We start from the raw sequence: 22,707 nt of genomic DNA on the forward strand, positions 1-22,707 counted from the left end.
AACATGTTTGAGTCGATGCTATGAAGTGGATGAACCTGTAGCCTATTATACAGAGTGAAATAAGAAAGACCAATACTGTATATTAATACATATATATGGAATCTAGAAAAATGGTAATGTTGATCCTATTTGCAGGGCAGTGAAGGAGATGCAGACATAAAGGACAGACTTTAGACAATGAGGGAAGGAGAGGGTGGGATGATTTGAGAGAGTAGCATTGAAACATATATTACCATATGTAAAATAGATAGCCAGTGGGAATTTACTGTATAATGCAGGGAACCCAAAGTCAGGACTTGACAAACTAGAGGGGTGGAATGGGGAGGGACGTAGGAGGGAGGTTCAAGAGGGAGGAGACATATGTATACATATAACTGATCCATGTTGATACATGGCAGAAACCATCACAATATTGTAAAGTAATTATCCTTCAATTAATAAATTTTAAAAACAATTTTTGAAGAGTACCAATGAACTTATCTACAGAACAGAAGTAATTGCAGGCATAGAAACCAAACATGATTACAAGGGGGTAAGGGAGAAAAAGAGTAAATTGGAGCATTGTGATTGGTGTATATACACTACTGTATATAAAACAGATAACTAATAACTATCTATACAGGAATTCTACTCAGTACTTTGTAATGGCCTATAATGGGGAAAAATCTGAAAAAGAATGGGTGTATATATATCTATAACTGATTCACTTTGTTCTACATCTGAAACTAACAAAACACTATAAATCAATTATACTTTGTAATTACATCAAAAAAATAAGATACCTATGAATAAACTTAAGCAAGGAGATGAAAGACCTGTTGCTGTTGTTCATTCGCCCAGTTGTGTCAAACTCTTTGTGACCCCATGGACTACAGCACGCCAGGCCTCTCTGTCTCTCACCACCTCCTGAGTTTGCCCAAGTTCATATCCATTGCATAGTGATGCCATCCAGCCATCTCATCCTCTGACGCCTTCTCCTCCTCTCAGTCTTTCTCAGGGACTTTTCCAGGGAGTCAGCTGTTCACATCAGATGACCATAATACTGGAGTTTCAACTTCAGCCTCAGTCCTTCCAACAACTAGTCAGGGTTGATTTCCCTTCAGATTGACTGGCTTGTTCTCGTTGCTGTCCAGGGGACTGTCAGGAGTCTTCTCCATGGTTCAAAGGCAGCAATTCTTCGGCTCTCCATCTTCTTTACAGTTCAGCTCTCACAACCATATGTGACCACTGGGAAGACCATAGCCTTGACTATATGAACGTTTGTCAGAGTAATATCTCTGCTTTTCAACACACTGTCTGGGTTTGTCATAGTTTTCCTGCCAAGAAGCAAATGTCTTCTGATTTCATGACTGCAGTCACCGTCTTCAGTGATTTTAAAGCCCAAGAAGAGAAAATCTGTCACTACTTCTACCTTATCCCAATTTGCTATGAATTAATGGGGCCAAATGCCATGATCTTAGTTTAATATTTAGTTTTAAGCCTGGTCTTTCACTCCCCTTCTTCACCCTCATGAGTCTCTTTAGTTCCTCTTCACTTTCTACCATTGGAGTGGCATCATCTGCATATCTGAGGTTGTTGATGTTTCTCCCGCTTATCTTGATTCCAGCTTATAACTCATCCAGCCTGGCATTTCTCATGATATTCTCAACGTATACATTAAACAAACAGAGTGACAACAGACAGCCCTGTCATACTTCTTTCTCAGCCTTGAACCAATCAGTTATTCCATATAGGCTGCTACATGTTGCTTCTTCACCACATACAGGTTTCTCTGGAGACAGGTAAGATGGTCTGGTATTCCCACTTCTTTAGGAGGTTTCCACAGTTTATTATGATCCGCACAGTCAAAGGCTCTGGCATAGTTGATGAAACAGAGGTAGATGTTTTTCTGGAATTCTCTACCTTTCCCTGTGATACAGCAAATGTTGGCAATTTGATCTCTGGTTCCTCTTCCTTTTCTAAACCCAGCTTGGACATCTGGAAGTTCTTGGTTCTCATAATGCTGAAGCCTAGCGTGTAAGATTTTAAGCATGACCTTAGTAGCATGGGAGATGACTGCAGTTGTCCAGTGGTCAGTACATTCTTGAGTCACTACCCTTCTTGGGAAATGGGATGAGAATTTACTTTTTCCAGTCCTGTAGCACTGCTGGGTCTTTCAGATTTGCTGACATATTGAATGCAATGCCTTGATGGCATTATCCTTTAAGGTTTTTGAATAGTTTTACTGGAATTCCACTGTATCCACTAGCTTTATTAACAGCAGTGCTTCTTAAGGCCCACTTGACTTCAGTCTTTAGAATGTCATGCTCTGTGTGGCTGACTACACCATCATAGTAATCAGGTTTATTTGGATCTTTTTTGTACAGTTCTTCAATGTATTATTTCCATCTCTTGATCTCTTCAGCATCTACTAGGAATCTACTATTTATGACTTCTATTGTGCCCATCTTTGGGCACAATGTTCCCTTGATAGCCACAACTTTCCTGAAGAGATGTCTAGTCTTTCCCCTTCTGTTGTTTTATACGCTATTCATTGAAGAAAGCCTTCTTGTCTCTCCTTGCTGTTCTTTGGAAATCTGCATTTAGTTGGATATTCCTTTCCCTTTTCCCCTTGCTTTTCACATCTCTTCTTTTCTTTAGCTATTTGTAAGGGCTCCTCAGATAACCACTTTGCCTTCTTGCCTTTCTTTTTCTTTGGGATGGTTTTGTTCGCTGCCTCCTGTACAGTATTGCAGACCTCCATCCATAGTTCTTCAGGTACACTGTTTACAGTTTCTAATCCCTTGAATTTATTTGTTACCTCCACTGCATAGTCATAGGGGACTTGATTTAAGCTGTGGGCTTCCCTCATAGCCTCAGTTGGTAAAGAATCCGCCTGCAATACAGGACACCCCGGTTCAATTCATGGGTTGGGAAGATCCCCTGGAGAAGGCATGGACTACCCACTCCAGTATTCTTGGGGTTCCCTTGTGGCTCAGCTGGTAAAGAATCTGCCTGCCACGTGGGAGAGCTGGGTTCGATCCCTGGGTTGGGAAGATCCTCTGGAGAAAGGGAAGGCTACCCACTCCAGTATTCTGTCCTGGAGAATGCCATGGACTAAGTCCATGGGGTTGCAAAGAGTCGGACACGACTGAGCGACTTTCACTTTCTCTTTGAGTTGTACCTGGCCGGCCTAGTGTTTTTTCCCACTTTCTTTAGTTTAAGCCTAAATTTTGTTATGAGAAGTTGATGATCTAAGCCACAGTCAGCTCCAGGTCTTGTTTTTGCTGACTGTATACAGCTTCTCCATCTTCAGCTACAAAGAATGTAACCAGTTTGATTTCAGTATTGGCCATTTGGTAATGTCCATGTGTAAAGTCGTCTCTTGTGTTGAAAAAGAGTATTTGCTATGACCAGTGCATTCTCTTGGCAGAATTCTGTTAGCCTTTGCCCTGCTTCATTTTGTTCTCCAAGGCCAAACTTGCCTGTTACTCCAGCTAAGACTTGTACTCTGAAAATTATAAAATGTTGTTGAAGATCATAAATGATACGAAAAATGGAAAGATATTCCTTGTTCTCAGACTGAAAGAATACTGTTAAGATGGTTATATTACTGAAAACAATCTACAGATTGTAGTCTGTATCAAAATAACTCATGTCATTTATCACATAAGTAGAACAAATCATCCTAAAATGTATGTGGAATTACAAAATACCCTGAATAATCAAAGCAGCCTTTACGAAAAAGAACAAAGCTGGAAATATCATGGTCCCTGTCTTCAGACTATACTACAGTGCTACAATAATCAAAGTATGGCAGTGGCACTAAAACAGACACACAGATAAATAGAACAGAATAGAGAGCCCAAACTAAAGTCAATTAATCTAAGACAAAGTAGGCAGGACTATACAATGGAGAAGATACAGTCTCTAAAATAAGTGGTGTGGGGACAGCTATACGTAAATGAAATTAGAGCATTTTTCCACACCATATACAAAAATAAATTCAAAATAGATTAAAGACCTAAATGTAATCCAAAAGTACAAACTTCTAGAAGAAAACAGGCAGGATACTCTTTCACATAAATTATAGCAGTATTTTTTTGCCTCGATCTCCTAAGGCCAAAGAAGCAAATGTAAAAGTAATCAAATAAAACCTAACTAATTCAAAAGTTTTGCAAAGCTTTTACCAAAGGAAACCATCTACAAAATGAAAAGACAACCTACTGAAAGGGGAAACCATCAACAAAATGAAGAGACAGCCTACTGAATGGAAGGAAATATTTGCAAATGATATGATGGATAAGGGGTTAAAAACAGCTCATACAACTCAATATCAAAAAACCGAGCAACCTGATTTTTAAATGGGCAGAAGATCTGAAAAGTCATTTTCCCAAAGACATACAGATGGCAAACAAGCACATAAAAAGATGCAACATTGCAACACTGCTAATCACCGTAGGAATGCAAATCAAAACCACCTCATACCTGTCAAAATAGCTGTCATCAAAAATACCATAAGTAACATGTTGTCAAGGATGTTGAGAAAATGAAACCTGCCTACAGTGTTCCTGGGAATGGATTGGAGATGCCACTGTGAAAACCAGCATGACAGTTTTCTAAAAAAACTGAAAATATATGCGATATAGCAGTTCTACTCCTGGGTTTATGTCCAAAGAAAACGAAAACACTAATTTGAAAAGATATGTGCACTCCTGTGTTCATAATGGCATCATCTACAATAACCAAGATATGGAAGAAACCTGTGTTCATCAACAGATGAATGGATAAATGTGTTGTTATACATATATACACACGTACAATGGAATATTACTCAGTCGTATAATAATATGAAATTTTGCCATTTGCAACAACATGGATGGATCTGGAGAGTACTATACTTAGTGAAAAGTCAGAGAAAGACAAATACTGCATGTTAGTACATACCTAGAAATGAAATGAATGAATATTACAAAACAAGCCAACTTACAGATATAGAGAACAAACTAGTGTTTACCTGTGGGGAGAGGGAAGTGAAGAGCTCCAGGAAGGCATAGGAAATTAAGAGGCACAAACTACAAGGATATACTGTACAAAGCAGGAAATATAGCCAATATTTTATAACTTTAAATGGAGGATAAATCTATAAAATATTGACTCAGTATGTTGTATACCTGTAACAAATATAATATTGTAAATCCACTATTCTTCAATAAATATAAAAAGAAGATCCTTTGCCATGAGTATCTACATAAGTGACATATGTTTTTTTCTTCCCAGGAAGCAAGCTGCTGCCATAGATCTTTTTCCCATATGGGGGATCCAGTCTTTCAGTTGCCATTTGCCTGACCAGATGGTTAGGGCATTGGCAACAACCTGCTTGTTGGTGAAAAATGTTACAAGGAATGGTAGTAGAGGTGACCTGCACTGCTACTACCATAGTGCAGAGCTTGGCCTATTGAAATGCTGACACCTGATAGTCAAAAGATAGCCATCCACTGGTCCAGATGGTGGCTGCAGCCTAGCAGGACTTATCTGCCTTTGTTTCATAGAGCTGTCTGTAAACCATGCCATAATGTCATTTTTGAACCCTGAGCCTTAGAAATTGCACCTGTTGTGCCTAGGGCCAGGACTTTATCTGGATTTTTAGTCAGATTGGCACTAATCATTCAGTGTCAGTGGTGCAGTACAGTACTGTAGCCTCCATGTCATTAGCAGCACTGTAGCCATCTCATTAATTAAGGGATGACAAATTTCTGTGGGCCCTTGGGCTTATTGAAGATCAAGCCCTGCCCTCTGGTAGCATATTGCAGAATGATTTAGGTATCCCTGCAGGAGTGCAGTAGAAATATACTGGAGCCTGTTCAGTGTGAACAAAAATAGGTCATGACCTCATTCTGCAAAGGGATCAAGTAAAAAGCCTTAGCCAGATCAGTCACAGCTTGCTTGTTTCACTTATGGGTTGCACTGTCTCAGTGATGGTGATAATAATATCAGAAGCTGCTGGGGCAAAAGCTCAGACTTTGACATTTATCCTTTGGTAATCTGTCAACGTCTAGTCTCTGGAGGCCTTCCTTATGGGCTAGATTGGACTGCTTGTGTTATCTTGAATTAGCAGAATGATGTCCTTTTCCCCACCATAGAGTTTGTATTTTTGTTGAACAGTGTACTGTGATTTGGACAGCTCTGGAGTTGGTTAGGAGCGCACCTGTCCCATTGTGCTTGAATTTGTCCTTGCCGTACATACCCTATGAGGCAGTGATGGTGGTCAGTATATATACAGCCAAAATGTTAATGCCTATTATATACTCAGTGATAGGAACCACTCAGTGATAAGATTATCAGCACCTGAAATGGTCTGAAGGGCCTCATCCACAAAAACATGTGGATGGCCTTCTATGAGTAACTTCACTCTTCACAGAGCTACTGTGTACGTCAAGGATGTATAGTGTCACCCTGCTTATTTAACTTATATGCAGAGTACATCATGTGAAATGCTGGACTGGTTAAAGCACAAGCTGGAATCAAGTTGTCGGGAGAAATACCAATAACCTCAGATACACAGATGACACCACACTAATGGCAGGAAGTGAAGAACTAAAGAGCCTCTTGATGAAAGTGAAAAAGAAGAGTGAAAAAGCTGGCGTAAAACCCGGCATTCAGAAAACTAAGATTATGCCATCCAGTCCCATCACTTCATGGCAAATAGATGGGAAACAATGAAAACAGTGAGAGACTTTATTTTGGGGGGCTCCAAAATTACTGCAGATGGTGACTACAACCATGAAATTAAAAGACGCCTGCTCTTTGGAAGAAAAGCTATGAGCAACCTAGACAGCATATTAAAAAGCAGAGACATTAATTTGCCAACAAAGGTCCGTCTGGTCAAAGCTATGGTTTTTCTAGTAGTCATGTACGGATGTGAGAGTTGGACTATAAAGAAAGCTGAGCACTTTTGAACTGTGGCACTGGAGAAGACTCTTGAGAGTCCCTTGGACTGCAAGGAGATCCAACCAGTCCATCCTAAAGGAAAGCGGTCCTGAATATTCATTGGAAGGACTGATGTTGAAGCTCCAACATTTGGCTACCTGATGCGAAGAACTGACTCATTGGAAAAGACCCTGATGCTGGGAAGGATTGAAGGCAGGAGGAGAAGGGGACAACAGAAGATGAGATGGTTGGATGGCATTACTGACTCAATGGGCATGGGTTTGAGCAAGCTTTGGGACTTGGTTATGGACAGGGAAGCCTGGCGTGGTGCAGTCCATGGGGTTGCAGAGAGTTGGACATGACTGTGTGACTGAACTGAACTCTTTCACAGTATTCCCATTGGGGTGTTCATATTATTGTATGCATTTTAATAACAATCAGAGTATAATGGAGTCCCAAAAGAGAAAAATTACCAAAATTTCAGGTGGCTTTTTCATTTAAGTTATTGTTGAAGTTATTTAGTTAAGTTCCTGTAATGTAAGCAGGCCATGTTATAGGTAAAGAAAGATTTGATATGAGAGGTACTTGATTAGGAAGCATCATGAAACAAGGTGTGGATAAAACTTGATTAATGTCTTTGTATAATTTGATGTGTGAACTTGATTGGTTGAAAGTAATTTCATCTCTTTTGGCCTTATTTTGAAATTTAGAGGTAAAGAAACTTCTCAGATGCTATCTTAAATCTGGAGTTATAATTTTACTTTGGGTCAGCTGTCTTTAATCTTTTGCTCATCTCTTGATCTCTTGTGATCATGGATACATATTATATGATACTTTTGTTGGCTTTTCATATATCTTGCCTCCAGGAAAACCATATCTTATGAGCCATGTCCACAGACCCCATGGGCTGCTCTTCAACATTGCTCTGCCCATTACAGTTATCATGTGCACCTTGCATCTACTAGTTCGGTGATGGTACCTTGTTTCTGCTATTCTATAATCTCATCATCATTTTTGTTATTGGAATGGAAACTGAATTCTGTTTGAGTCTCTTCTGTTGCCAGCTCTAGCCTCCAGAACACAGCCATTTTGTAGTTTCTCAGTAATGCCTGCCCCCGCCCCAAGTCTTTTCCTCATTGCCTTGATAAACAGTATTGACCAGGCCCTCCTGAGGAACGTACCCAACTAATAGGTCTTCTGAGTTTATACGGTAGGTCCTTTATATTGCTTACTTCACTGTGTTTTAATTGCCTTTCTTCACAGTCTGCCACAATGATTCTTGGGTCTCTTATTTCTTTAATATGCACCACTGCTTTTTCCAGAGGTCATCCAGCAGTGTTAGTCTGTTTGCATGGGCCTTAAATCCTGAGGCAAGAAAGAGTGCCCCATATCCAAAAACTCTCTCTTATCTTGTTTGATATTCCCATTCCCTAGTCCAGTACCCTTAGCAACCACTCTCAATTCTTACTTGTTCAACTTGGCCGATTCCTGTAGCACTTACAGCAATATAATCTTCCTCTTCTTTAGCAGACCTGTTACTTCCCCACTTGGGCCATACTGAAATTTGACCTTAGCTTGTGGCCATAAGGGAGGGTCGGTATAGAACATGAGGAAAGCTGCTAGCATTGTCCTTAAGGTAGTTGCTTCACTTGAGGTTTCCATATATTCAAGGGGATAGTTAGGTGGAAAAAGCATGCTCTCTTCTAACAGGGGAACTTGAGACTTATTTGCAGGCCCACATGTTCATGGAAAATTTCAAATTCATTGTTCTGTCTATATCTGCCAGCTAGTCTTTGAACTCCCACTTCTTTCCTATATGGCTGTGATTTTGGCATAGACTTGCCTGAGATGCAATGGCTTATAAATTCTGGCACCCTTAAAATTGAGTTCTCAGTCTAGTCTTCAATATAATGAACTCTTTATCTGCAGGAGATGAAAGTCTCTTAAATGTTGCCATTTGTTAATTTAAACTTATGATTAATTAGCCTGTAATTTTCTCTCTTCAGCACTCTCACTGACAGCCACCCAATTCCGTTGCCCTTATAGTTACTGTTTACAGTGTTACCCTCAAATGTTCATCATGTTGTACAAGCTAAGTGCATATCTCCTTTCATGTACAAGTGAATTAACAAATGGCTACTCTTCTATGTCAGAGACTATCATTGACTTCACTTACAAACAATAATTGGGTCCATCCTCATAGTAGCTCTTCCTTCAAGTGATCCATCTTCAGAATCCCATCAGTGAAGTCTGCTTGTTAGGACCACTCTTGCTACCAACTATTTGGGTCACATTCCCTAGAATCTCACCTCAGTCAGAGATTTTTGTGCTAGAAAAACATTGAAGTTTATATTCTCAGGAGAAACTTGTAAGTAAATGAGGAATATAGGATAAAGTAGGATACACTGACAGAAATATGGTTTCAGGAGTTTTGTCTGAGCATCACCTCAGAAGGAACTTTGAAGAATAAATTGCACCTCAGAGGTTATCCTGTCCTGAGACAAGGAGATTAGGCTCTTTTATCCTCCTATTTCATTCCCCAATGGCTGTGAGCTTCATCCTGAAGGAGGCAAAGGCAAAGTAGAGCATAGGAATCTCTGTACTAGGTGGTTCTTTCCAGCCATGATCAATTCTCCAGAGAGAGATGCAGATAAGCTCCATTAGCTGTCAGTACAGAAGGAAGTGGGAAGATTAGCCGTGTATATTAGGATTTGGACATCTGAGCAGGTCATCAACAGCAACTACCGCAGATACCTTCTCTGTGCTAGAGACTTGACCAACAAGCACATCTCACAGGAGGGGACTTGAGCTACCTTGAATCAGCATTCAATGCTTATCCATTCATTTATATCAGTTCAGGATTGGTATCTTGAAATTGGCTGTGGAGGGAGTAAATCCCATCACAGAAATCTGTAAATGGAACAGTTCAGGGCTCCATTCCCAGAGCTTGTTGTTAAAACTTTTACCAACATACCTCTGCATTCAAATTTTAGAACAACTTTATGAAGTCAGAGTCATATTTTAAAAGTGAGAAAACTAGTATCAGAATGATTAGTGTACTTCAGTTCAGTCTCTCACTCACGTCCAACCCTTTGCATCCCCATGGACTGCAGCACCCCAGGCCTCCCTGTCCATCATCACCAACTCCCAGAGCCTGTTCAAACTCGTCCATCAAGTTGATGATGCCATCCAACTGTCTCATCCTCTGTTGTCCCCTTCTCCTGCCTTCAGTCTTTACCAACATCAGGATCTTTTCCAGTGAGTCAGTTCTTCACATCAGGTGGTCCAAGATTTGGAGCTTTAACCTCAGCTTCAGTCCTTCCAATGAATATTCAGGACTGATTTCCTTCAGGATTGACTGGTTTGATCTATTGCAGTCCAAGTGACTCTAAAGAGTCTCCTCCAACACCACAGTTCAAAAGCATCAATTCTTTGGCACTCTGTTTTCTTTATGGTCCAACTCTCACATCCATACATGACTATGGGAAAAACAATAGCTTTGACTAGTTGAACCTTTGTCGACAAAGTAATGTCTCTGCTTTTTAACATGCTGTCTAGGTTAGTCATGGCTTTTCTTCTGAGGAGAAAGTGTCTTTTAATTTTATGGATGCAGTCACCATCTGCAGTAATTTTGGAGCCCAAGAAAATAAAGTCTGTCACTGTTTGCATTGTTTCCCCATCTATTTTCCATGAAGTGATGGGACCAAATGCCATCATCTTAGTTTTCTGAATGTTGAGTTTTAAGTCAACTTTTTCACTCTCCTCTTTCACTTTCATCAAAAGACTCTTTAGTTCTTCTTCACTTTCTGCCATAAGTGTGATGTCACCTACATATCTGTGGTTATTGATATTTCTCTCAGCAGTCTTGATTCCAGCTTGTGCTTCATCCAGCCCAGCATTTCTCATGGTGTACTCTGCATATAAGTTACATAAGCAGGGTGACAGTATACAGCCTTGATGTGCTCTTTTCTCAGTTTGGAACTGGTCTGTTGTTCCATGTCCAGTTCTAACTGTTGCTTCTTGACCTACATATAGATTGCTGAGCAGGCAGGAAAGGTTGTCTGGTATTCCCATCTCTAAGAATTTTCCAGTTTGTTGTGATTCACACAGTCAAAGGCTTTAGCATAGTCAATGAAGTAGAAGTAGATGTTTTTCTGAAATTCTCTTGCTTTTTCTATGATGCAACAGGTGTTGGCAATTTGATCTCTGGTTCCTCTGCCTTTTCTAAATCAGCTTGAACATTTATTTGGAAGTTCTTGTTTCATGTACTGTTGAAGCCTGGCTTGGAAAATTTTGAGCATTACTTTGCTGGCATGTGATATGAGTGCAATTGTGTGGTAGTTTGAACATTCTTGATATTGCCTTTTTTTGGGATTGGGATGAAAACGGACCTTTTCCAGTCCTGTGTCCGCTGCTGAGTTTCCAAATTTGCTGGCATATTGAGTGCAACACTTTAACAGCATCATTTTTTAGGATTTGAAATAGCTTACCTGAAATTTCACCACCTCCACTAGCTTTGTTCATAGTGTTACTTCCTAAGGCCCACTTGACTTCACACTCCAGGATGTCTGACTCTTAGTTGAAGGTCACACCATCATGGTTATCTGGGTCATGAATATCTTTTTTGTATAGTTCTTCTGTGTATTCTTGCCACATCTTAATATCTTCTGCTTCCTGTTAAGTCCATACCGTTTCTGTCCTTTATTGTGCCCATCTTTGCATGAAATGTTCCCTTGGTATTTCTAATTTTCTTGGAGACATCTCTAGTCTTTCCCATTCTGTTCTTGTCCTCTATTTCTTTGCACTGATCACTGAGGAAGACTTTCTTATCTCCCCTTGCTGTTCTTTGGAAGTCTGCATTCAGAGAGATATATATATCTTTCCATTTCTCCTTTCCCTTTCCCTTTTCTTTTCTCAGCTGTTTTTAAGGCCTCCTCAGACAACCATTTTGCCTTTTTGCATTTCTATTCCTTGGGGATGGTTTTAGTGTACTTATCATCTCTCTAAGAATATACAGAATTGGAAATCTAGCTTTGTCTGATTCCAAAATTTGGATGCCCACTGTGGAACATGTTGCTTTTTGAACATAGAAATTTCGTTCTCTTTTGAATCATTTGGATTGGCTAAGTTTCCATGTGATTCTGAATGCATTTTGATTACCAACATCTACTCCAAGTTAATGGCTTTATTATATTGCCCTAGTAAAGAGCAACCCCAGGACACATGACTATCATTTTGCCTTTGTTTTAAACATTCATCCCTTTATCATATTTTCCTAACTGCTCTTTCTGGAATATAAAAGACATTTAGTAAATATTTGCTAAATAAATGAGTGATACACTTTATTATGAAGTTAGATTCTTTTTGAAAAAAGGAGAAATTAGCATACCCTTCTTTAATTAAAATCATAGGCCAAAAATTATCTCACAGTGCCACAGGTATGATTGTAGGAAATATTTCATGTTGAACCAGAATTGATACACATTTGAAAAAGGTGTAGACTTTCTCTCACCTAACTAAGGGGTTTTAGTGCACTTTTAGTTAAATGTAAGTACAATATAATTACTTGGTTCTGTCTTATGTCAAATTACAGTATGAAATAAATTGAATGGTTAAGCTGAAAATCACTTTTGTTTTCATATAGACTTGAAAATCTAACTTTTGTGACATGGAATTGACTGTTTGTGTTTTGATTTTATTTGTGTTTCTGAAGCAAGGAGAAGTCAGGCTGAAGTGTTTGAAAGCTCTACAAAGTCTGTATACTAATAGAGAATTATTCCCCAAGTTGGAGCTATTCACTAACCGATTCAAGGTAAGAATGACTTTTCTTTTTCACTTTAAAAATGCTTGTTATACCTAGCTTAGCAAATGGCATTACCATACCAAGTGTAGCTCATATTCTTTATACATGTTCTTTAAATAGACCTGTATTAAATAGATGAATCTCTGCTTTAAAAAAGATATTACCAACATGAGGTCTTATTTATTACCTTCAGTGGAAAGCTCTCCTGCTTAAAATAAGATTTTTTTCCTAGACATCTTTTTATATTGATTTTGCAAGGTAAGGTTTGGCTCTTTGTTAGAGAATGCTAGTTGATGAAAATTATAAACATTTACAACACCTCCTGTGTGTGCATAGGACCATGATGATAACATTTGAAAAGGAAAACCTTCCATCTAATCTAATCATCATTAGACTAATCTACCATTACTCTTCCATCATCTCCCCCCAAAACATTACCTCAGATCTGTCTCAGCTTTTTTTCTGTTCATAGTTGGTTTGACTTATAACTTTTCTTCAGGATCGCATTGTATCAATGACACTTGATAAGGAATATGATGTTGCTGTTGAAGCTATTCGATTGGTTACACTAATACTTCAGTAAGTATAATATTTTAATTTAGTCTGTTAAAATATTAATGTTGTTTCCCAGCATTATTAGTGCCCTTCACATATATAATCCTAATGTGTGTTCTTACTACTTTCGGTTTTGCTTTCTTATTTTAAGGTTAGATTTGAAACAAAATGTTTTCTCTTTGTTTTTTATTTTGAATATTTTCTATTTCCTCTATGTAAAAGTTCTTTTATGCAATCCAGAAAAAGTGTCAATGAAGTAACATTGTTATTGTTTAATCTCTAAGTCATGTCCACTCTTTCGCAACTCCTTGGACTGTAGCCCACCAGGCGCCTCTGTCCATAGGATTTCCCAGGCAAGATTACTGGAGTTGGTTGCCATTTCCTTCTCCAAGGGATCTTCCCAACCCAGGGATTGAACCCACATTTCCTGCATTGGCAGGTGGGTTCTTCTGTTTAAAGAGAGAGACAGAGAAATTGAGAAATAAAAGACTTAAAAGGGTTCGGTTTTTCAAATAGACTTCTTTGGAATGGTACAGAAGTAAAAGAAAGCAAGCAAGGTGATTAAATTATGTCATTAATATGATATAGATTTTTAAATAGGAATAGTTTCATATATAGAACTAGCTAAAAACCAGGAAGAATCTGTATGAGAAAATAAAAGACCTGACAAAGTCATTACAAATCCTCCACTTCCTATTTTGTGATGCTATATCTGTCATACACCAAATATCATGTATGCCAGGGTCTATTGTTTTGGTTTCTTTTTACCTCTTTCTGCTGTACTACCATATTCTTTATTATTGTGGCTTTATATTCTAGTAGATGTTGTGTGTTTATAAATATGGCCTCTTACTGATCAGTACCTTCTTTGCCTTTCTTTTTAAAATGCACTTAGCTACTTTTTTCTTTATGAATTTTTAAGGTGCTTTTGTCTAATTCCTCAGAAACTTTGGTTTGGAGTTTAAATATTAGAACTTCATTTAGGAACTTGCCTGGCAGTCCAGTGGTTAAGACTTTGTACTTTCACTATAGGGACAAGTGTTTGATCCCTGGCTGGGAAGCTAAGATCTTATAGTGGTGTGGCCAAAGAAAAAAAGAACTGCATTTAATTTTATGATAAATTTAGGAGAGAATGGAATTTTTTATAATTATATATATCATTTATACATGAAAGTGATACATTCCTTTATTCAGATCTCATTAAGTCTTGTATAAGGTTTAAATTTGTTTTGTAGCAGTAGCGTACATTGTTTACTGGGTTAATTCTTAAATACTATATGTTCTTTTTGTTATGTGATAAATATTTAGTTTTAAAATATTTTCTACTGAATTATTGCTAAGATAGAGAACCTTAATGTTCATGGTTGTCTTTTGTGTGCAGCATATTAGAACTTTTATCCATGTTGATGGTTTGATTTTCTTGAATTTACTATGTAGATTATTTTATGATGTGAAGACAATTTTAGTTCTGTCTTCTCTTCTAATTTTAAAACTTTTGTTTCATTTTCTTGTCTAATTCCATTAGCCCAGATATTGAGCACTATAAAAATATCCCTGATAGTGGCTTTTTTTGTTCTTTTTCTAGGAAGGCATCTAAAGTTTTTTGTTTGTGCAGTTACTGAGATAGGTTTTTGATATGAAAAACGTTCATTTGTAGTCTCAGTTTTCTGGGATTTTCTTTTTTTACATAGATGAGTCTGAATGAAATTGATGGATTTGTTTAATGGTAAACCACATGTGCATTTCTAAACTAAATCCTGTTTGAACGTGACATATTTGTTTTCACTATAATTTGCTTAAATGCAGTTCTGTGTTTTATTTAGGGTTTTCATAGTTGTGTTATATATAACTTTGACATTTTTTTTCTTTTCTTTATCCAACTTTGAAATCAGGGTTATATGTATACTCTTTGTAAATTATCATCAGTAATTTCTCACCCTTTTTCTGTTCTGAAATAACTTTTCTATGACAAAGATTAATTTCTTCTTCAAAGTTTGAGAGAATTCTCTTGTTAAAGCCATATCAGTTTTAAGTTTCTTTTGAGGAGAAGTCTTTGATCATCATTCCTACTTCTTTAATTGTCACCTATCTAAGTTAATCTTTATTTCCTCATATTAATTTTGGCTTTTTATAAGCTTTTGAAAATATTATCAGTTTTATCACAGTTTTGAACTTTATTGTTTTATTGTTTATGATCTCTTTATTCATAAAACTTTGCTATTTTTCTGTTATTTCTCTTTTTCATCATTTATCTTATTTGTATCCCCTTTTTCTTGATCAGTCATGCCAGAGGTTTGTCCATACTACTGTTCTTTTCAATGCATTAGCTTCTTTAAGCTGTTTGTTTATTGTTTCTGAATAATCATGTTTAAAGTACTACTTTCAATTTCACTACTAGTCTCCTAAAAATTTGGGCATGGAATATTTTCATAGACAATCAATGATAAATATTTTGATTACTGTTATGATTTTCAGTTTAAGCATGGATTATTCAGTAGTAATTTCTGTTCTCCCTAGATCAGATTAAAGCTATTCTTTCTATTTTATTGTTTTATTTAACAATGTGTTCTGCATATTTTGGTCAATATTCTGAATTTTCTAAATATGTGTAAAAACAGTACTTATCTGTGTTGCTTATATAGTTATGTATTTCTATTCATTACTTTGAATTTATTCAGTGTCATCCAAATTATCTATAACTTTACTTTTTTTTGCCTTTTTTTCAGAAGGATGTGTTAGAGTCTTCAACTACTATCTTATCTTTTCTTACACACTGTTGTTTGATATACTTCAGAGTATATAAATCAGTACCTCTCTATTCATGATTTGTACATCTTCTGATAGTATCCACTTTATCATTATATCTCTTTCTTCTTTGTCATTTATGAAGATTGTGACTACTATGACAAGTAATTATAATCTTAAGTTTGAATTTTACAAGCTTATCAATGTCTTTCCCTTGAACAAAAAATAACCTCATTCCACCCACTCATCTTTTTCATTGAAATTGTCTAGAGTTTAAAATCTGTTGTTAAGGATTACTTTTTTACCCCCTTTTTTTTTTTTTTGCTTTTTTGAAAAAATTTAGTTTCAATACTTGCTCATTCAGGCAAGTTGTTAACTGCTTTGATATTTTCAGTACTTCTTCTCTTACCTTCAAGGAAGAGTAATTCTCTCATTTGTTGTTGTTTAGTCGCCCAGTCATGTCCCATTCTTTGTGACCCCATGGAGTGCAGCATGCCAGGCCTGCCTGTCCCTCACCATTTCCCAAAGTTTGGCAAGTTCATGTCCATTGGATTGGTGATGCCACCCAGCCATTTCATCCTCTGACGCCTTCTTCTCCTTCTGCTCTCAGTGTTTCTCTGCATCAGGGACTTTTCTAAGGAGTCAACTGTTCACATCAGATGACCAAAATACTGGAGCTTCAACTTCAGCTTCTGTGATAGCTCAGTTGTTAAAGAATCTACTTGCAATGCAGGAGACCCTGGTTTGATTCCTGGGTTGGCAAGATCCTCTGGAGAAGGGATAGTCTACTCACTTCAGTATTTGGGGGCTCCCCCTGTGGCTCAGCTGGGAAAGGATCTGCCTGCAATGTGGAGACCTAGGGTCTATCCCTGGGTTGGGGAGATTCCCTGGAGAAGGGAAAGGCTACTCACTCCAGTATTCTGGCCTGGAGAATTCCATGGACTGTATCGTCCATGCAGTCCCAAAGAGTCGGACATGACTGAGTGACTTTCACTATGCTCAGCTTCAGCGTCAGTCTTTCCAACAAGTATTCAGGGTTGATTTCCCTTAAGATTGACTGGTTTGATCTCCTTATTGTCCAAGAGACTTTCAGGAGTCTTCTCCAGCACCACAGTTCAAAGGCATCAATTCTTTGGTGCTCTGCCTTATTTGCAGGAGTCTCTCATAGGCTCTTCCAGTATTATATTTTCCAGCTAGTTTACTTCCTTAAAGAGTGTTTTTCAAACTATCTGATACCTTGTTTGGCTGAAAAGAAAAATCATACTTTCATCTTGAATTTAGGAAGTAGTTTGGCTAGTTTCAAAAGTCTATTTTTAAGGTTCTTTTCTGTGCTTTCATTGGAGGAAATAAGGGCCGAACATATCTTATATAAAAAGTACAGTTATGGCCCTCCAACTGTGTCAGATGATCTAATTCATTAGATAACTTTGGTCCTTTTCTGGATTCCTCAGAGAGCTCTCCCTGTTGCAGGAGAGGGAGGTGGCATCCTGAGACCCACAGAAGTCCTTAGGATGGACCTCCAATTGAGGGTCATTGGCAACCCACAGGAAGAATTTAGGAGGGAACCATAGTAAAGGGAAAGCAAGTTTATTTAGTGATACACATTCCATAGACAGAATGCAGTCTGTCTCAGAAGGCAAGAGCCACCCCAGGGCACAGGGTCCTCTGGGAAAGTGAAATAGGCCCAGGGGCATGGGGACGTACTTTTTTTGGGTTAAGTGATTTCATAGGCTAATGAGTAGGAGAAATATTCTTGCTATTTGGGGGAGGGGTGAGGATTTCCCAAAAATTGGGCCACTGCCCAATCTTTTTTGTCCTTTTATGGTCCTTTTCAGAACTGACATGGTGTGAAAGGAGTGCTTTTTAGTATTTCGGTGAAGGTATTATGAGCTAAAGGTCAATAACTGTACTATTCTGAAAGCCACCTTGGTTTCAGCTGGCTCCAGCCTGTCCAGCATGCCAGCAGGTGCTCCCCATCGTCGTCATCTCACATTTGTGTCCTGCCCTTTTCCCTCCTGTCTTATCCCCGCTTTGGGTGTTTATGACAGTGGTTCCCCGCAGTGGATGATGCTTCCTCTGGCTATTTACTTTGTGATTCAGCACCTGGCTTTCAGTTTCCTCTCTGAGTTGCTTGCCCTGTATATGGCCTTGTTGGGCAAGATGTCTTTTAAAACTATCCAGGCTGGCTCTCTTTAATTATTTCATGTCTGGCCTAAAGGAAACTTGGAGGAAGTATGAATTTCTACTCATTATATTGCGCTTTCTCCTGATTTCTACTTATATGGTGAGGTTCACAAACTAACTCTCCAGTCTCTTACAGCACTGCATGAAATAATCTGGCCTTATTTTTCTTGGCTTGTGAGATGTCTACCAAAACTTCCTCAAAATAACAAGTTAAAGTCACCTTTAACATCCTGTTGTACTATCTTTAAATTCTTTTTCTCTCCATCTGTTTATTTTTCTTTTGATGTAGATTATTTCCTTTCCCTTATGAGCTGGGATTACTGAGAAGTCTTAATTTTTTTTTTTCCTATGAGTTTAACGTCATCCTGAGGGTATTAGTTCATTGAGCTGGTTTATATACATATAATTAAGTGGTTAAAATTTAGGCCTTGTTGAGAGGGGAAAAGAGTGAACTTTAAGGGTTCATGTTTGGGAACACATGTAAGAATTAAAGATTTTAAAATTTAAAAAAAAATTAAAAAATTAAAAAAAATTAAATTAAATTAAACTGCTTCTAATCTGTCTCCCATCCTTGATATCCAGCTCTTTTTCATTCAAAACTAAAGTTTGTTCCTTATACTATGATGCAACTACATTATTTTGCTGCAAAGGTCATTCTAATTTATATTCATTTGACAGATCCCTTAGTCTCCTTCTAGTCTCTGAGGCATCTCCAGAATTGAATTCTGTGGAATGAGTTTATACTGCTACATCTTGTCAAGAACCTGTACAGCCCAAACATTCTGTACCCCATCTAGTCATTAATCTTTAATCCTTTCAAATGTTTTTAACCATATTAATAGTCAGGAAATAGATATTCCCTCTTTTGGAAAAAAATACTTAAAGATGCATTCCAGCAAACCAATAAAAGGTTGAAACCTTAAGACTGCATGAAAAGAAAGACAGCAAATTTGCATTAGTAAAGGAGTGATTATGACTAGTAAATCATTTTATATAGAAAGAAGACTAAATAGTATTGTAAATATTGTGATAAACTATAAAATAGCCAATTCTGGCAAGACTGACATAGCACAGTAACAGTTAACTATGAAACGGGTGGATATGTGACTAATGTCTGTTAACAAAAAAAACTTATGCATGTTTAAAGAAACTGAGCTAAATTGGGCTAATATATATCCCAAGGTGTTAAGAGTCATTGTCTATAGGTGTGTATGGGAAGAAATGTGGACCTTTTATTTTCTTATTTTATCTGTATTTTCTGAATTTTATTTAACAATTGAAGGGCCCTTTATAATTAAAAATATTATTTTCAAACTCAACTAAAAAGAGTGGAAAAATAAAATCAGTATACCTTGAGCTTTTATAAAGAACCATACGAAATTTTGATAAAGGTAGAACTGACAGTAAACATTTGTTTTGGCTCAGTTTTACTTTTCTGAATTTTTCAGTGGAAGTGAAGAAGCTCTTTCCAATGAAGACTGTGAAAATGTTTACCATTTGGTGTACTCAGCACATCGCCCTGTTGCTGTGGCAGCTGGAGAATTCCTTCATAAAAAGTGAGCTAATTCTCTATGAAACAAGTTCCACTTTTCTGTTGTTGTTTTGTTGTTGTTTTATAGTTAGTAAAAGAAAGAGTGACTGAACATAGTGCTAAAGTGGCCACTGCAAATTCTGTGGGCTGTAACATTCTTACAGCCTACATACACATCATGAGTCACATCCCTGAGAAAGATGCCCCTTGTGACATATTCCTTTGATCTAAAATCTAAAAGGACAGTCCTCAGCTAGTCAGCTCCTTGTAAATGGAGATGGCAGAAGTGCTTAAAGTTTATAAAGAGTCACCTAAGTAATTGAAATTTTATTTCATCAAATTGTTTTCCCTTTTAAAATTCTGTGTTCTCATCTTAACTTCCCAACACTAGTAATCTAAAATTATCTTCAAAATACCTCCCAAATTTTCAGGGTTTTTTTTTTCATCTTATTAGGAGGAGGATTATTTTAATCAGTAATCTGTAATGATAGTAAAAATATGTATGCAGCTACAGTTTAATTTCAAAGCAAAATCTCATCCAATTTTTTGACAAAGCATAGAGCTAATGAGAGTTTTTTGATGTAATTAAACATCCTTATGAAATATGTTATTGATCATGGTCTCTACTATATATATTCTATAATTTATTAATTCATTCTTAAAATATAAGCATATTCTTGGGCAGGGGGATGTTTTGCTGTGTTTTTGTTTTTATTCATAGATTTAACTTAGTGACTTTGACAGGTTAACCCAGAGGTCTTTTACATGTAGTGATTTGTAATTATGTGTGATTATGCTAAGTACAGATATAAATCATGCACTGGGCAACTGTTGTACATGGGTGATTAACTTTGATAATGAGCAAGCGTGGCCCTCCATCTAGCATCAGCATCTTGGTGCTGCAATCACAAACTGCTCTTTACTCAGTGGTAAAGTGACTCTTGCTTATAACTATTAAATATTTGTCTCACTGTCTCTTTGTAAACCTGTTTCTTTGTGGACAGCCACAAAGTAGGCTAAGATTGAGGGTGATAGCTGTCATAGGAGTCAACAAAGCACAAGGAAACACCAAACATCCAGTGTGCTTAGCCACTCAGTCATGTCCAGCTCTTTGGACTGCAGCCTGCCAAGTTCCTCTGTCCATGAAATTTTCCAGACAGGAACACTGGAATGCTTTTCTGTTTCCTCCTCCAGGGGATCTTTCCGATCCAGGGATCGAACCTGATCTCCTGTGTCTACTGCATTGCAGGTGGATTCTTTACTAGCTGAGCCATTGAGGAAGCCCCTCTTTACTCAGTGATAGCTCTCAAAACAAGAAAGAGCTATTTCTATGTAAAAAAATATTTATTTAAGAAGGAAGCTGGCCAGTAGTGCATGCTGCTAATGAAAGTGAAGAAGTCAGAATTTTCAGGCATGGCTTTTACAGTAAGATGTGACTCTGACTCATTGGCTAATATAAAATAGTGCTATTTCCATATTTGTCTTGAGGTATTGTCTGTCGCGAATATCAAGGGTATATTGTAGTCTTAATTTCCCTTTCTTTTTTTTTTATTATGTTCTAGTTAGTCCCTTTTTTAACTTCTCAAAAGGAATTTTAGAAAGAACTTATTGCTTCCATATATTTAGAAAGAGTGTATTGCTTCTGTAGTTTCAAAGAAAAGATAGATTTAAAAAGGTTCAAGGTTCATTAATGGCAACACTGGAATCAGAAAGAGCCCTTGGATATATGTAATTTTATCTCTACTATATTTGTCTAAGTTTGAAACATTTACTAAAATTTTTTAAATTTAACATTTCATATAAATATCTACCAAAGTAAGCCTCCATTATTTTTTATTTCTTTGAGAAAATGGAGTCAGTTCCTATGCAAACAAAAGCTTTGCCTTATAAGCATCTTTTATTCCCCTGCCCTGGAAATACTCAGTTGGAGAACTTTTGAAAAAGCTAATCTTGTTTAGCATTTTCCTACCATTTAATATTGTGATCTTTTAAAATCTGTTAAGTAAACTGTAGTCTCAGAATTCCATGATCAAGTTTGGTTTTTTTGTTTGTTTTTTACAAAATGTACATGCACATACACTTAGTCTGTTTTTCAGTCTAAACACTGAAATTTATATACTGAAGGAGAAGACTTAAATTCATATCCATGTAAATTTGTAATATTCTTATTTTGTTACTTATTTCCAGATTGTTTAGCAGACATGACCCACAAGCAGAAGAAGCATTAGCAAAAAGAAGGGGGAGAAACAGTCCGAATGGGAACCTTATTAGGATGCTTGTCCTTTTCTTTCTTGAAAGTGAGGTAAATTTTTAACATAGCTCTTTATTTTGTTGTATTAGATTATATTTTAAGTAAAATTGTCATTTAATCATTGTAATTAGTAATTTTTTAAAATCAAATGAAGACAAGACTGTTTCTTACAAAGTTGCCTTCATGGATATTTTAAATTTTTTGGCTATGCTGCACAACTTGTGGGATGTTAGTTCCCTGAGTGAAAGCCCATGTCCTAACCATTGGACCACCAAGAAATTCCTTAGCTCCATAGATTTGATTCCATAATAATGGGATCAGTACTCTACATTTTTTGGGAATATGTGTGCAGATAGGGATTAACACTGAATATAGGTTAGCAGTTTTTAAAGTTTTATAGTACTGCATTGCAATACAGCATACTCTTTTTGTTGCTTTTTGTTTTTCTTGTAGCTTTTCTTTTTACCTGTAGCTTTTAAATTACATTATTTAGGGAATTCCCTGCAGAGGGCCCAGGTTCGATCCCTAGTCAGAAAACTAAGATCCTACAAGCTGTGTGGTATGGCCAAAATGAAAAGAAAAATTATATTATTGAAACAGTATATGAACATTTTCAAGCTGTCAAACCACTGGTTCTATCTTGTTTGAAAGTTATTTAAGGAAAAGGAAAAATATGAATTTGAATGTAAATTAGTAGTAGTGCAAGCTCATGCAGCATTTCCATGTCAG

At 37.1% G+C, this 22,707-nt stretch overlaps 1 protein-coding gene across 2 annotated transcripts in view; it reads left to right on the forward strand.

Moving 5' to 3' along the window:
- The window catches only part of STAG1 (STAG1 cohesin complex component), a 322,933-nt gene that overhangs the window by 205,709 nt on the left and 94,517 nt on the right, over nt 1–22,707 (forward strand). For both annotated transcript variants that reach the window (XM_068987932.1, XM_068987933.1), the window contains exons 10-13: nt 12,623–12,721; nt 13,212–13,291; nt 19,645–19,752; nt 21,915–22,029. In XM_068987932.1, the coding sequence (XP_068844033.1) occupies nt 12,623–12,721; nt 13,212–13,291; nt 19,645–19,752; nt 21,915–22,029 (402 nt within the window). The remainder of the gene's footprint in view (nt 1–12,622; nt 12,722–13,211; nt 13,292–19,644; nt 19,753–21,914; nt 22,030–22,707) is intronic.

This window comes from Capricornis sumatraensis, chromosome 1 (genome assembly GCF_032405125.1).
Source record: "Capricornis sumatraensis isolate serow.1 chromosome 1, serow.2, whole genome shotgun sequence".
Taxonomy (NCBI): domain Eukaryota; kingdom Metazoa; phylum Chordata; class Mammalia; order Artiodactyla; family Bovidae; genus Capricornis; species Capricornis sumatraensis.